Genomic DNA, 16,925 nt, shown 5'->3' with positions numbered 1-16,925 from the left:
AAGAAAATTTCGATTTGAAAGTTAAGCTTGAATGTTTAACAAAAGAAAAAGATATCATTTTAAATAATTCATCTAGTTCAATAATGACAATATGTTCACATTGTCATTATCATGGTCATAAGGAACATACTTGTGCTTTAAAGAAAGGAAAACGATTTAAAATTAGACAAGTATGGGTTCCAAAAGGAACAAGAGGCATTGAAACTAATGTTCAAGGATCCAAAGCAATTTGGATACCAAAATCTACTTAAATGTCTCTTGTAGGTGTATGGGAGCAATGGTGATAAAGATGATGATATTCAAGATGCTCTAGCCACACATGAAAAAGGAATGAGTAACCTCTAAACTTAATATTTTTATTTTATTTGGTTGCTCATTTAGTTTATGCATGCATGAGGTTTTAAATGTTGAATAAATGATTATGTTTTATCTCATGTATGTTGAAAAATATTGTATGATGAACATAGTAATTTTTGGTAATGCTTTATAAACTCTAGTTCATCATATTAATTTTTGGTCAAAATTGTTTTTAAAATGTAATTGATATCTCTTTAACAATTGATATAGATTTCTCAAGAACTTTGGTTTTGTAAAATTTTGACCTTAAATTTTTCTTAATGATTATGCATATATATATATATATTTTTAAATATTATAAAGTTTTAATGCATAACATTTTCAAAAACTTTATGCATGTGCTCTTAATCTCGATAATCAACATTACATAATGTTTTGTATGTGAATGGATTAAAGCATAATCCGATTAGATAAATTTGACAAAAGATACAATGTCTTATTTTTAAATTAAGTGTTTGCAAAATTGATTGACATTGCATCTACTTTGATTATGCTTGTTGGTCATAGAATAGGAAACATATACATGGTGCATTTAGATTCTATTGATATGACTAATTTGTGCCTAGTTGCTAAGGATGAACATGATAGTTGGTTATGGCATAGGAGACTAGGACATGCTAGTATGAGTGTTTTGCAACGGCTAATTCAAGGTGATTTAGTTCGAGGGTTGCCTAAGCTTAAATTTGATAATGATAAAATCTGTGATGCTTGTGCTAAAGGAAAACAAAAGCGTGTTTCTTTTAAATCCATTAATGACGTATCAACTAGTAGAGTATTACAATTGATCCATGTAGATCTTTTTGGGCCAACTAGGACTACTAGCTTGGGTGGAAAACAATATGCATTTGTCTTGGTAGATGACTATTATAGATATACTTGGGTTCTATTTTTAAGTACTAAGATGAAGCATTAGAACAGTTCATCACATTTTCAAAATAATCCAAATGAAAAAGGTTACTCTATAACTAGTGTTAGGAGTGATCATGATACTGAATTTGAAAATCTTGGATTTATTGATTTTTGTAATTCTAATGGTATTAGCCACAATTTTTCAGCACCTAGAACCCCTCAACAAAATGGAGTTGTTGAGAGGAAAAATCGAACTTTAGAAGAAATGGCTAGAACCATGCTTTGTGAAAATAATTTGCCAAAATATTTTTGGGCGGAAGCCACAAATACCGCTTGTTATGTTGTAAATCGAGTAATGATTAGGCCAATTTTAAAGAAAACTCCATATGAAATTTTCAAAAATAAAAAGCCTAACATTAGCTATTTTCATCCTTTTGGATGTAAATGTTTTGTTTTAAACAACGGTAAAGAAAACCTTGGCAAATTTGATGCTAAAAGTGATGAAGGAATTTTTCTGGGTTATTCCTTAAATTCTAAAGCTTATCGAGTATTTAATAAAAGAACTTTAGTTGTAGAAGAGTTTATACATGTTGTTTTCGATGATAATCCCCTTCCGAGGAAGGATTCTTTTGTGAATGATGATGTAGGTGTTATAAATACAAATGACGTTAGACATGAAGTTGGAGAACCATCATCAAAGGAAGAAACGAAAAATGAGGAAACTCATGATCCTCTTGAGAATCCAACTATTGAAGAAAGGGAAGTATCTTATCCAAGAGAGTACAACTATGTCAAGGATGATGAGATTATAGGTGATCCATCAAAAGGGGTAACAACTCGATCTTCTCTTAGAAATATTTGTAATTATGTTGCATTTATTTCATGCATAGAGCCTAAGAATATTAAAGAAGCATTAAATGATGAACATTGGATTATGGCTATGCAAGAAGAATTAAATCAATTTGAGAGAAGTAAAGTATGAACATTAGTTGAAAGGCCTAGTAATAAATCTATTGTAGGTACTAAATGGGTATTTAGGAATAAGCTTGATGAGAGTGGTAATATAGTGAGAAACAAGGCTAGACTTGTTGCTCAAGGGTATACTCAAGAAGAAGGCATAGACTATGATGAAACATACGCTCTCGTAGCTAGGATGGAAGCAATTAGAATGTTATTAGCATTTGCATGTTTTCATGAATTTAAATTATATCAAATGGATGTTAAAAGTGCATTTTTAAATGGTTTTATAAAAGAAGAAGTGTATGTGGAACAACCTCCAGGTTTTGAAGATTCAAAATTTTCAGATCATGTTCTTAAATTGACAAAAGCTCTTTATGGTTTAAAACAAGCTCCTAGAGCTTAGTATGAAAGATTGTCAAATTTTTTAATTGAAAAAGGTTTTTCAAAAGGAAAGGTTGACACTACATTGTTTTTAAAGCATAAAGGTAAATATTTATTAGTAGTTCAAATTTATGTTGATGATATAATATTTGGTTCTACTAATGATGTTCTTTGCCAAGAATTTTCTAAACTAATGCAAAGTGAGTTTGAGATGAGCATGATGGGGGAGCTCTCATTTTTCTTGGGACTCCAAATCAAGCAAAGAAAAGATGACATCTTCATTAATCAAGCTAAGTACGTCAAAGATATGCTCAAGAAGTTTGGACTGGAAAATGGGAAACCTCATGACACTCCAATGAGCTCTTCAACAAAGCTTGGCTTAGATGAAGGAGGTAAATGTGTAGATGTTAAATTATATAGGGCAATGATTGGCTCTTTGCTTTATCTAACTGCAAGTAGACCGGACATTATGTTTAGTGTTTGCTTATGTGCTAGATTTCAACCATGTCCTAAGGAATCACATTTACTAGCTGTTAAGAGAATCTTTAGATACCTTATGAACACTCCTAGTTTAGGACTTTGGTATCCTAGAGACTCTAGCTTTAGCTTGCATGCTTTTTCTGATGCGGATTATGGAGGATGTAAATTAGATAGGAAAAGCACCTCCGGTACTTGCCAATTCCTTGGAAATATGCTGATTTCTTGGTTTTCAAAGAAACAAAATTGTGTTGCATTATCTACCACTGAAGCGGAATATATTTCAACCGGTAGTTGTTGTGCACAAGTTTTATGGATGAAACAACAACTTTTTGATTATGGAATTGAAGTAGGTACTATTTCTATCAAGTGTGACAATACTAGTGCTATTTGTCTCACTAAAAATCCCATCCAACACTCTAGAACTAAACACATTGAAATTAGACATCACTTCATTAGAGACCATGTCACTAAGGAAAATGTAGTTCTAGAATTTGTTGATACTTTGCATCAATTAGCGGATATTTTTACAAAACCCTTAGATAAGGAAAGGTTTTGGACACTTAGGAGAGAATTATGTTTAACTGACCTATCTTCACTTAGTGTTTAAAATAATTCAGCACTTTTAATAAATACTGAAAAATGCTTATAATAGTAATTGTTGATTGCATTCATTGCTATTAGTTAGGGGGAGTTTATGATTATTGATGAAAAATTAATTTTATGTTCAAATATCGATTAAAGATTAATTTAATTATTTGAACATAATTATTTTTCAATATATGAGTTGCCAATACCACTAGAGAAGATTAATTTAGCATTTTGTGTGCTTAAAAATCAGATTTTAGCATTTTGGTATAGAGGGAATCGATCCCCCCCATGAGGGAACCGATTCCCCCTTTGAAGGGGAACCGATTCCCCCCACAGGGGAATCGATACCCCCCTGGGGTTCTGTTAAAATCGGGCAGAACACCCCCAAAACCCCAAAACCCTCTTATTTTTCTTCTTGCCGCCGTTCCCTCTCAACTCTTTCCCTATCTCCATTCTTGCCTCAAATCAACGATATTAATCGGAATTCGAATCAAATATCATCTTCTAAACCTGTTGGAATCATTAAAATCATGCAAACAACATCTAAATCCCCTCAATCTTCATCTTTCAAGGTAAATTTTTCTAAACTCTCTATTTCATTGATTTTGAACATATGATTAGTTTTAATTAGTTCTAGGTTGAAATAATGATCGGGCATTGATTGTTTAGTGATTAGAAACTAGATGTTACAACTAATTTCATCAAAAACACAAGAATTTTCCAAAAATTTTAAATTTTCGAAATTAAAAAAAAAATTGTTGTTTTTCAAATTATTGTGTTTTGATTAAATTATGTTGTTGTTATGAAAACTATACATATATTGTTTCTCAAAACCGTATTTTTCAAAAGTTTCTCAAAAACTTTGCCCATTAGGATTGATTTAGAGAATCTTGAAATATTGAGGACTCAATTGAGTTTTGGGATTAATTGAATTGCATACATTTGTTTTTAAAATTGCAGGTTATTCAATCTATTCCGATTTCTTTCACCATGTCCAATCCTAAACGTGCTAGGTCTTCATCTAGTCGCTCTAGTCGTCAACCAAATCCTCCTCCTATCCCTCAAAATCCTATTCCAAATCTTGATCCTAACTTGACTATCCAAAATTCTTGTTTCAATCAACCTGGTCCTAAAGATTATCGTTTTTGGTTTTACCAATATTTTGACTCGTATAAGATTAGGGAAGAACGTATCCCATCTCTTCAAGCTATGGTTGATATTAACTTTAAATATCTCCCTATCTTGCATGAATGGAATTTTGATAAACTTTTCGAACTTGAACCCGTTGTCTATCATCAACTTGTTCGTATTTTCTATAGTAATGCCGTTTGTATAAAAAATCGTGACAAAACCAAAACCATAGGAGTACGTTCCTACCTCCTAGGTCAATATTTCCATCTTGATCCGGCTTACATAGCCAATGCCTTAGGCTTGGATAATGAAGGTTTATCAAATGAAAAACAAGTTTTAGGCTCTCGATATAAACGAAATGATAGTGCAAGTGTTCTAGATCTTTATGAGCGTTTTCTTCATCTCATGATCACTTGGTGGTTTCGACCATCCGGGGGTCGATATTCTACTCTTAGAGCTTTAGATCTTTGGTGGTTGCATTATTTTCAACACAATATAAAAATAAACCTTTCCGAGATTATCTTTGCTGAGATTGTTGAAACCGTTAACCTAGTGCCAAATAAGAAACTCTGTTCTTCACTAGTTTACGGTTGTATCCTTAGTAATCTCTTTTCTAAAGCCGAGCTTCGAGTTGGTCTAGATGCCTCCTTTCCTCTTAAGAAACAAATCAATCTTCTTTCTTTAACAAGAGCGGGATGGGTCAAAGATAAAGAAATCGGTGAATGGGTTCGATCTTCTGCAACTACTCCGGGAGCTAGTTCTTCACAAGCTCCACTCGAAACTGACGAAGATCCAGAGTTTGAACAATTAATGAGGGATATCGATGAAGCCGAAGATGAGCCTGAGCAACCCGAGGAGCACGCACAACAATCAACTCAAATGCCTCCATATTTTCAATCCTTTATGGAGACATTTGATTTCCGATATGCGACCATGGATTCACGCTTTACCTCTATAGAGTCTCATTTATCCACAATGGGAGCTCAACAACTAGAGATTCTTCGGGAGATGCGTGCAAACAACTCACAAAATGGCCGCTATGCGAGCCCGTTTTCCTCCTCCCGATCCGGATGTTTGATTATGTGTTTAGCTTTAAAACTTTGAACAAAAAGAATATTGTTTCAACATTTTGAATATTTTGGATTGTTTGATTTTGTGGATTATTAGACTTTGGATTTATTTGAATGTTTGAATTTATATATTTGGTTTAGTTAACGATATTGCATCATTTACATCATTATTAGCAATATGACCAATTTTGCCATATCACATTGTTTATTAATATTGATTATGGAACTAATGGCTAACGTTTCTCTTGATTGTGATCTTAACAGCTTATGCATACATATACCTAATCAATTTGCTAAATGATTTTCACGTTTCTTTGGATCTTTTTTGATTTAACAAAAAGGGGGAGAAGTGTGTGTTTTAAGTGTATGTTTTAAGTGTGCTTTAAAAATGATAAATGAGAGAAGTGTTAAAATAAGGGTGAGTAATTTCAAAACTCGATTTCAAAATCTTAAAATTACTAAAATGTTTTGTTATATCAAAAAGAGGGAGATTGTTGAAAACATTTTGATATTTCGATATAACAAATTAAGTTAAATGAATTTTAAGATTTTCCAAATGATTTTCTAAGTATATTCGATATAATTATTCGAATATCAAAACATTACTCCAAATATTTCAAAAATCATTTTTAATCCTTACTTAAGTGTAAAATTAAGTTTTAATCTTAAAACAATTTCAAAATAATCTTTCAAAGTATTTCGAACCATTTCAAAGCCAAAAATTCCAGATTGCTCAGAGGGAACCGATTCCCCCCAAGGGGGTACCGATTCCCCCCTGAATGGTTTGGCTCCGAGATTTCCAGAATGCTCGGAGGGAACCGATTCCCCCATAGGGGGTACCGATTCCCCCCTATTCAACGGTCGAAATATTTGAATTTTACACTTAGGGAACCGATTCCCTATGAGGGGGTACCGATTCCCCCCACGCTCCAAACATTTTTATTAAATGTTTTCACACTAAAACGGCTATATTATCTTCACTAATCATCCCCAACGTTCAGAAGTGATTCAAGGTGTATTTAAGCAAGCTTAGGAGCCATTGATCAATAACAAGAAACATCAAGCAACTAGAATCAAGAGAGAATCAAAGAGAAAGCATCAAACCTCAAGTTTGAGCATTTCAAGCCTATTTTCATTCAATATTCATCTTGCTTTCAAGAACACATATTGTGCTCAATTGTATTCATCTTTGAGTGTTCTTTTCTTTGTTCTAGAATTGTGCAAACAATCTACCTTGTGAGGATTTCCTTGTAAGTTTGCAAAATTTGTATTGTTCTCTTTGGGAGAGAGTGTTCTCAAGAATTTGGGGTATAATTCTTGAGGGTTTGTAAGGTTACTCTTTGTCCTTAAAAGAAAGACAAATTAGTGAATTTGTGGAAAATCCTTAGTGTGGATAGCTAAGGTAGTGAACGTAGACTTTGATTGAGAAAGTCGAACCACTCTAAATCGTTGTGCAAATCTTTTCAATTTTCTGCAAAAGCTTCCACCAAAATTTTAAATTGCCAATTCACCCCCTCTTGGCCGATTCCGTCAATCGATTAACTCAACAGATATAAATCATTGTTCAATGCTCTATTTGATATTTTAGATGTAGTTTAAGGGTAAAATTAAGAATTAATATTTTCACATTATCAATTTAGCATAAATAATGGTGGAGTGATTATCTTATTACAAATCAATAATGTTAATGATCATTTTGTTACAAATTGATAATATTAATGACCAAATTATTACCTTTTAAATTTTAGTAGAGAAAATGAAAATTTACTAATACATTTGTGATCATTTGTATGATTTACACTAAAATAAAAAGCACACCCTGATTAAGTATTCTGATTTTTGGAGCATAGAGGCTGGTATTAATTCAAGCTGGAGTTTTAAGCGTTTACTTAAAATGAGACTTGAGGCTTACCCTGTTTTAGCTTATAGAGTCCAGAAGATTAGAGATATTTGGCAGCTGATTAGAAACAAGAAAACCAAAGTTACTTGGCACAAGTTGGTATGGTTTCCTCTTCATATTCCTAAGTATAGTATTATTGTATGGATGACCTTATTAGACATACTTCCAACGAAAGACGGGCTGAAACGTATGAGACTTGATATTGATGATAAATGTGTGTTTTGCAATGACTCGCTAGAAACTAGAGATCATTTATTCCTCCAATGTCCTATGGCTATTTCTATGTGGGAGGCGGTGTTGAACCTTAACGACATGTAGAGAACACGCTACGACTGTTGATCACTTGTCTTCCTAAATTGAACTTAGAGGTAATACAGATCTTGGTTTTCAAAGGTGCGCCCGGGCCGAGGCGCACCCAGGCGATGAAGATGGCGCATGCCTGGGTTGAGGCGAAGCGATTTACAAGAGGCGCCGGGCCCCGGGTGCGGCGCCTTTGCGTCTTTCGGATTTTTTAATATATTAATAAATTATTATATTTTAATATTAAAAAAACCATCTTAAAAAAAACTTATGATACAATCACCAAACATAATCTCTAATATTCTTTCTCCATCGCACGCCTCTCTTCTCCACCATACTTCTTTAATGGTGCATGATGATGATGAGGAAGAAGAGGATATTGGTGAAGATGGAGAATACGATGGCAATGATGGAGATGGTTACAGGGATGATGATGATTTGGAGTGATGATGTATTGATGTAGTTTTTTACTACTTTGCTTTATTTTTTGTTCAAATGTTGCAACTCGAAACATTAAGATGGTGATATTTGCTTTGCTTTTTATTTCTTCTATTTGAACTATGTTTTTTATGTTAGTTTGTGTGTTGTTAGTTGATGGTGTAGTGGAATTGAATATTTTGATCAGGGTTTCAAAAAACGGTCCGCGACCGCGATATAGCTGTTTCGTCGTCGTCCGAGTTACCCGCGACGGCTGCAATAGCGTCCGCGGCGACCTCAATAGCTCCCGCGACGGCCGCAATCACGATAAATCCGAAATAACCAAAAACGCGACCGCGACAGCGATTTGAAACCATGATTTTGATCTTTAAAGAGCTATAATATATTATTTATCATGATATTTTGAGTACAAAATATAGTTTACACTTGATATATATTATATATTACAAACAATGCGCCTCGCATATGAAAAGCGCGCACCTGCGTCTAGGCTCCAGGGACCTTTTGTGCCTTGGTGCGCCTTGCGCCCTTAAAAAACCAAGATACGGATTTACTATGATTTGGTTTTGATAACCAAATTTACCGTAGCGTGAGTTATTATTGCAGCACTGTGTTGAACTTATTTTAATTGTTGCTTCTTTGGACTTTGATAATTCGAGAGGAAGGCGAGGAAAGATGCAACTCAAGTTGTTGCAAATTTGCAAAGGCAACAAGTGAATTCACGGTTGATTGCTTCTGATTACTTGGAGGCGAACATGGATCTCATGGATGTTTTAATAGCAGGGTAAGTGGCAATCTGAAAAGATTTACAGATGTTAAGATCTTCTGTTACTATCTTTTTAATTTTCTTGTTGGTGTTAGAGTTCAGTATGACTTTATTAGCTCCTTGTATCTTTGTCTCTTTGTTGTTTTCATCAACATAAGGCAAGAGCTAAGATTATGAGTTAATGATGGTTTTCAGTATTATGTTTTATTCTTTAATTAAGAAAAACAAATTTGGAGGTACTTCTGTTAATGGATTCTACTTATTGACCAAATCACATGTGTTCCAAACATTTGCCTGGTTTATATTGAAGCTAGAATTCAATATTGTGTATGAGATCTAATAATGCTGCCTTTTGGTTATGCTGTCAAATTGAGCTTTATTTTGTATCTATTATCTTTTAAGTCTTAAGTTTTGTATTTTCAGTTATGAGAACACAGACATGGCTTTGCATTATGGTACAATGTTGAGAGAATGCATACGGAATCAGACTGTTGCAAGGTTAGCATAGTCATCGACCTAGTTAATTCATACCTTAATGATTTGGCTTCTTAACCTTTAGTGAATATAATGATGCCCCAAGTCATTTCTACTTCCTCTATCTAATCCGCCAATGTTTTCAAAATGTTTGTACTCAAGAGGCAATCTTGTCCATTACTTACATTTGAAAGCTTTTCCTTTTTCCTTTACATTTTTTATTTGGGAGCCTCATCTCGTAAATTTTTTAGTAAAAGAAATCAAAATAATTGAAGATTTTCTGATATACTAATTCCTGACTGTAACACGTTTTGTCATTTTTTTAACAGATGTGTTTTGGAGTCACAGCACATGAAGAAATTTTTTGACTATATACAACTTCCAAATTTCGATATTTCTGCTGATGCTGCTGCAACTTTTAAGGTTGATAACTGCAGATCTAATTATATGTTAAAATAATCGTTCTTTCTTCTCTCAGTTTCTTTCTGTATTTTCTTGTTGCACTTCTGAATCTGCATTTGCAATTGAATCCTGTTTCAGAACAACCTGTTTTGAAGTAGGGATCTGATTTGCTTTTCAATCTTATATTGTTAAAACGGAGGTCTTTTCATTTTCAGTACATCAAGAAAAGTTGTTTTGTTTGATGTTGAGTCATCATGGCATGAATTCCTCCGTTCTTTCTTCATAATTTTAAAATATCGTGTAAACTTCAGATGTCATGTCATGTAACATTATGTTTTCTTGCAGGAGCTCTTGACAAGGCATAAGTCCACTGTGGCTGAGTTTCTTTCTAGGAACTATGACTGGGTAAGTGTTGTTCCTCCTGTATCGTTGTCCTTTAAATTGTGAATTTGTTATTTATACTTGAAGAATCATGTCAGTCCATAATTATTGGTAGAGCTTGTAAATTGTTCCATTAGAAGCACATTATTCTCTTCCATGTTTGACTAGATGTTTTCAATCACAAGGTTTTAATTTGTAATGATGCTAAAGATAGCTACAATAGAATTCTCTAAATTTCATCTCCATGCCTTTTTTATGTTGAAAGTTTTTATTTATTGAAGCTCAATGAACTCAGCCGTGTTTGTTGTTTCAGTTCTTTGCTGAATATAACTCGAAGTTGCTGGAATCTAGCAACTATATTACTAGAAGACAAGCAATCAAGGTACGACCCTTTCATAAATTAAAAGAAAACGAGTATTACTTCAATTTCCTCCCAATCAAAACAAAAGGTTGGTGCTTCTAAATGCTTTACTTCACATTAGTATTGCCAAAGGGTTCATTTGCTGATTCAAACTGAAAGTATAAGTTCTAATAAGTTTGAATAATGGAATAATAGTGGCACCATTCTGGGATTCTAAACATCAATAGTTTGCTAAGAGATGAATGACCAAAAGTGCTGGTTTAGATTTTATATCTCAATCAAATTGAAGTTCCTATTTTAAATGTTGACATCATAGTAGTATGATGGCTGTTTTATTTCTAAAGTTTGCTAAATAAGATATGGCAGTAGTAATTGCAGTTGTAATTTTCTTTGCTAAGGAGACCTGTCATAATTTATATTTCCTCTTCTTAATGCCACAGTTGTTGGGAGATATTTTGTTGGACCGGTCAAATTCTGATGTCATGACCAGATACGTGAGCTCAAGGGATAATTTAAGGATTCTCATGAATCTTCTAAGGGTATGAAAACTTCTCAGTCTTGCTTTCGTTTTTCTTTATCCCTCATTACTATGGAACGATCAAATTTTCTAAGACTCTGATGTGTTGGATGTTATTCTATTATACTATCCTACATGAAATAGCTCTCAGAATGAGTCACTATCGACTATTGTAAAAATGTGCAGCATATATTAACAAATATATGATTATGCATGTAGCTGCAACTTCTGAGATTTCCTATTCAAGTATTAAAGATCAACTACAATGTTAAAGTACTAAACGGTGAATTCATGTATACACAGGAATCGAGCAAGAGCATCCAAATAGAAGCTTTTCATGTTTTCAAGGTACGGTGCTAAATTTCTTCTCCTCCGGGGCACTCTTGATACATTAAGTTGCTTACAATATCCTTTTGTGTATGTCTCGACAGTTGTTTGCTGCGAACCAGAACAAGCCTCCAGACATTGTTAGCATACTGGTTGCAAATAAAAGCAAGCTTCTACGTTTGTTTGCAGACTTCAAGACCGATAAAGGTGCGAATAAGAAGCACATGTAACATTACTTTTGCTTGAAATAGATTTAGGCTCAGCAATTCCTATTTATAGTTTGGAGTGTTGATGGATTATCATGTCGTGCAGAGGATGAACAGTTTGAGGCAGACAAGGCTCAAGTTGTGAAAGAAATCGCTTCCCTTGAGCTTAGAGACCGGCCAGAGTGAGCTCTTGTATACTCAGAATCGAATAACGATCTCCTAGTCGTAGACTTGTAGTACTTTCGGAAGGGCATGTAATATGTAAAAAAGAAGGCTTTTCATTTCTGTTTCCTCGGTCATAGAATCTTATTGTCTCTGTGTGTGGGGATGATTGCCGACATAAACATCGGCTGACCAAAAAAAACGATAGGTAGGGTGGATATAACATAATATTATTATTGGAATAAGATGATTCGATCAATCGAGATAGATCGATTCAGCTCTACATTGGTGATTCTTAATGCTTGTTCTGGTTGTTAATGGTTATGTGCTCACCGTTCCAAATTTGACCGTTCTTCCAGGTGTGCATTGACCGTACTTCCAGGGATTGGCACACGGATTGTTTACAGTTATCTCTATTTGGTAGTTATGAGATTCGAAATTTCGAATTGAATAAGGCATAAATATTGTTTAAAGTTCAAACTTTAAAGCAATGTTGCAAAATAGGAAACACATTTGTTGATGAAACGTATACTATTACGACTAACACTAATGCTGATAAAAGCAGAATCGAATATATCAGTGGATTGAATCAGTAATCGGTTATTTTATTGATTTAATTAACGTTATTGGTTTAAGCATAGAATGGATGTTACTACAAATCGACCTTGATGTATCATAATGAAGATTAGGTACAAAGTATGCGTGACATTATCTGATGCGAATTATTATTTGTTTTGAAGGTAAAATAAAAATTTAACCTATTGATAAAAAAATTGGTCTGATCGGATTTAGAAGGGAAGTTGGGAAGGAACCTTCAGTTGATGTCCCGTTTCGTTTCATGTAGCTTTCAAATCAGAAAAATGGGTGGCAGGCACATTGGAGCATTCGCCGAATCTCCTTTGATCTTGCAACAGCTACAGTTTCATCACGGGATAAGTAAAGGTCAAATTCTGTTGTTAGTCCCTGTTATATATGAAGTCGTAATTTAGCACTTATATTCGAATTTGCTTGATTTATGTATTTTAGTTAAAATACTAAAAATAATCAAATTAAAAACCATACGTAAATCTAGTACAGTTATTAATCACAGAATAATGTGAAGAAGTAAAGGGCATTTTATTTCCAGTAAATAGTATAAAACCAGCACACGAGTCTCCTTTTGTTTGTTAACTCTGCTGCTTGTTCTTCGTATCTGAAATTCTCTCCTACCCGATTTCCAAAACACCCACAAATCCATCATCGATTATTATTTCTTAAATTCTCTGTAACCAACCATTTTAACATGGCTGACAATGGTAGGAACTTGATTAATTCGCTTTTCTCTATTTTTTTCTTTATCTTATTTATATTTCCCTTTCTGGGATTTCGATTTCTTGTTCATAATCCTTTTTCTTTCGTAAATTCTGTGGATTTCAGGTTCCAATGAAGAGTTCTTGGCAACTGCAGTCGATGCAGCTAAGAAAGCCGGCGAGGTTCATTAAAAAAAGTTTCATCTTCATTTTCTTCTTCTTTCGCAATTTACTTCATCGATTTGTTCACTTCATTTCTCTCACCTTTTTTATTCGATGTTTTTAAAGATAATTCGTAAAGGATTTTACCAAACCAGAACGTGGAGCATAAAGGCCAGGTCTTTCTTTTATTTTCTCTCTCTAATTCTTTATTTTTTGGTCATTTCTGGTTAGCTTACTATGAAAAACTATATGCTGATAAGGGTATTTAAAATTATTAATGTTGGTTTATTATTATGGTTAACTAATGCACTCGTTGATTAGTGCTAGAGTAGCTGATGAAACTGTGTTTATCTAATCTTATTAGAGGTTCTTGGGTTGATTTTTCACTACATTTCAAATTGATTGTGATTCTATTTTAAATTGTAGAAACTACTACTTTCCTATTTAGAAATGAAAATGGCTACTTAAAAGTTGCTTATTTGATCTAAATCCAGGTGGATTTGGTCACAGAGACTGATAAGGCATGTGAGGACCTTGTTTTTAATCATATGAAGCAGCATTACCCTCTCATAAGGTTAGCGATTTTCTTTATCTAATTATCTACCATGTATCTATCAAGGTTCGAATACAAGTGTTCTCGGAAGTAAATGCTGTTGTTTTAGTTCATTGGGGAAGAAACCACTGCTGCTTTTGGTACATCAGAGCTGACTGATGAGCCTACTTGGATAGTTGATCCTCTTGATGGAACAACTAATTTTGTGCACGGGTAAAGGCTTTTCTTTTACTTGTCTTATATTCAAGTCTTTGGTGTTCGTGTTCGGTCATTTTCATGTTGATCGTTTGCAATTGTGTAGGTTTCCATTCGTGTGCGTATCCATTGGTTTTACTGTTGGGAAAGCTCCTACAGTTGGTGTTGTTTACAATCCAATAATGAATGAGGTGAGAATTGCCCTTTAAGAAGACTTTTAAAAAAAAGCTTAAATCTAGAGTTTTGTCTTTCTTTATCACAAGTTAAACATATGTTACCGGGTTTATGGCATGCAGCTCTTTACTGCTGTACTTGGAAAAGGTGCTTTTCTCAATGGGACCCCTATAAAAGGTGAATCTAATGCTCTATGATTACTATATATAGGTCCTTAAACTTGAACTGAAATCTCTTAAAGATTTGTTCTTCTGCTCTGAAATTTTGCAGTGTCATCTCAAAACGAACTCGTTAAGTCTCTACTTGCAACAGAGGTTTGGAGCTTATTTTGATCTGAAATTTCATTTTAACTTATTTGTTTCTTTGTTGGGTGTAACTGAACTTCGTAATGTTTGGCTCCAGTTTCTAATCCTGTATTAGAAAATATTATCATGTTACTGCTGGCTGGTTGTTAGCTGATAATAGTATGGGACTATTCGACATAATTAAGATAGGAGAGTTTTGTAAGGATGTAAAAGCTTGACTAAATTTTTCATGTTGAGCAGGTTGGAACAAAACGAGATGTGTTAACGGTGGATACTACTACAAATCGAATCAATAACTTACTTTTCAAGGTAACCTGAAACTGGTGATTTTTTCCTTCTTTTGTTACTATATGTGCAAACTAGAAATACATAGCGATTTTCTTTGAATAAAAGGTGAGATCACTTCGGATGAGTGGTTCATGTGCATTGAACCTTTGTGGAATCGCATGTGGAAGGCTTGACCTGTTTTACGAACTTGGCTATGGTGGCCCATGGTATGTTTTTAATCATTTCAATATTTGATGAAGGTCAGAGTTCGGTAAATAATTGACAGTGTCTGCCTCTTTGTTCAGGGATGTGGCAGCTGGTGCTTTAATCGTTAAAGAAGCTGGAGGCCTTGTTTATGATCCGTATGAAGCTAACACGTTTAACCAAGCATATCTTTGTATTTCATTTTTGTAATCTAAACTGAAAGTTTATATTTGATGTTAACTGGTTTCGGCTTTTTTTTTTGGTTCAGGTTTGGTAAAGATTTCGAAATCACAGTTCCAAAAGTTGCTGCTTCAAATCCATTCCTCAAAGATGCATTTGTCGAGGTTTTGAAGCAAATGGAATGAGGCTGCTCTCATGTGTAATCTATCATTATTTGATATGCAGACGTTACTTTGTTCTTGTTGGGGAAGATTGTTGAAACATTTATATTCTTGAGGGGAAAGCCTATGCCCTATATTGAGCTTATAACTCGCTTCATTGCATTTGCCAATATAAATTTGCTTTTGTTGAATGATTGTTAGTTGGTGATTGATCAAGTTTACCGGAGTCGAAAACAATCTATTGGGAAATTATAGTAAATTACAGACCATTGTTGTTCGAATCAGACCGGACTGGTCGGTTGAATGGGAAACAAGTGTGTAACCCCCTAGACCTGGTCTGTGAGTTAGACCCAAACCTAAGTGGTCACATATCCCATTCAGAGGTTTTTTTTTTTTTTTTCCACTTATAGGACGATAAATATAATATAGAACATAATATTAATAATACAAATATGTCCAAAACGATAATAAAATACATGTCACCAAACATAACCAAAAAAAAACATATAGAAATATATGTTCGTACAAAATAAAGTAGTTGATTTCTCCTGATGCCAAATCTGCTAGCTTACGGTCTGCTGTTATCTGAAAAATGTTAAAATTTACAGAATGAGCTAAAAAGCCCAGTGTGTTCCATACAGTGTATATAAAAACATACTGATAAAATATTCCAGTAAAGTCGGTTTATGCAATCATGTCGTAAAAAAAAATATGAACACTACCCCCAGCCCATCACAACAGAATGTGTAGGTTCCCCAGAACCATACACCCAGCCCACACAACAAATAAGGCCCTGAGCACAAAGCCGAGGAACCTACGGATATACTTCCTTCAACGATACCCCCCAATGATGGAGATGTTCATGAATGTATTTGAATGAAAACAATGATTAAATCTTTAAACATAAAAGTGTTCATGCTTAACATAATATACAGAAATACGGAAATCAGAAGACAGTCAGTAGTATACAGAATTTCAGATATCGAATATTCAATATTCAGAAGATCGGTATAAAATACCGTAACCAGAATTCATTTCAGAAATATGTGGCAAATCAGATGTCATATACATAATGTTCAGATGTATATTTTAAAACAGAAATAATTAACACTGTCGGGAAAACACCTGTAACAGTCTGAGAAATCAGATAGGGAAGCCTATTGCTGGGTCTGTCGATCACGTTCTGCTGCAGCGCTAGATCTACGAATTGGAAAAATCCATATTGGAATCCTAATATAAATAATCTAAATATTATTTAAATAATATACAGAAACCTACGGGTAATTCTCGTAGTACGCGGTTCAGGCTGATCTAACGAACGGATAATACCGGACCTAATTGATCCTTGTTCAGGTGAAACACGAGTACCTTCATAAAATATTTTA

The 16,925-nt window shown here is 34.0% G+C and overlaps 1 protein-coding gene and 1 pseudogene across 1 annotated transcript; both read left to right on the top strand.

Moving 5' to 3' along the window:
* The first annotated feature begins 8,037 nt into the window (after positions 1 to 8,037).
* On the top strand, positions 8,038 to 12,095 carry LOC120183405 (putative MO25-like protein At5g47540). Its single transcript, XM_039188110.1, has 10 exons — positions 8,038 to 8,084; positions 9,120 to 9,238; positions 9,644 to 9,718; positions 10,024 to 10,117; positions 10,442 to 10,501; positions 10,791 to 10,859; positions 11,279 to 11,377; positions 11,659 to 11,703; positions 11,787 to 11,889; positions 11,995 to 12,095. The coding sequence occupies exons 2-10, from the start codon at positions 9,210 to 9,212 to the stop codon at positions 12,072 to 12,074; spliced, it is 654 nt and encodes a 217-aa protein (XP_039044041.1). The 5' UTR covers positions 8,038 to 8,084; positions 9,120 to 9,209; the 3' UTR covers positions 12,075 to 12,095.
* A 1,109-nt stretch (positions 12,096 to 13,204) lies between these two features.
* On the top strand, positions 13,205 to 15,628 carry LOC120183406 (annotated as a pseudogene).
* Positions 15,629 to 16,925: the final 1,297 nt, after the last annotated feature.

The sequence above is a fragment of the Hibiscus syriacus genome, unplaced genomic scaffold (assembly GCF_006381635.1).
Source record: "Hibiscus syriacus cultivar Baekdansim isolate YM2019G1 unplaced genomic scaffold, ASM638163v2 tig00112762_pilon, whole genome shotgun sequence".
In the NCBI taxonomy this organism is placed as follows: Eukaryota; Viridiplantae; Streptophyta; class Magnoliopsida; order Malvales; family Malvaceae; genus Hibiscus; species Hibiscus syriacus.
Note: the sequence above shows the minus strand (reverse complement) of the source record. Positions and strands in the feature narration are given on the sequence as shown.

What these genes read in the sequence shown, in the direction of transcription:
- LOC120183405 (XM_039188110.1), top strand. Translation starts at nt 9,210, where the DNA reads ATGGATCTCATGGATGTTTTAATAGCAGG. An exon ending in AAGCTTTTCATGTTTTCAAG is followed by an intron (nt 11,704 to 11,786) that starts GTACGGTGCTAA and finishes ATGTCTCGACAG; the next exon opens with TTGTTTGCTGCGAACCAGAA. An exon ending in AGACTTCAAGACCGATAAAG is followed by an intron (nt 11,890 to 11,994) that starts GTGCGAATAAGA and finishes CATGTCGTGCAG; the next exon opens with AGGATGAACAGTTTGAGGCA.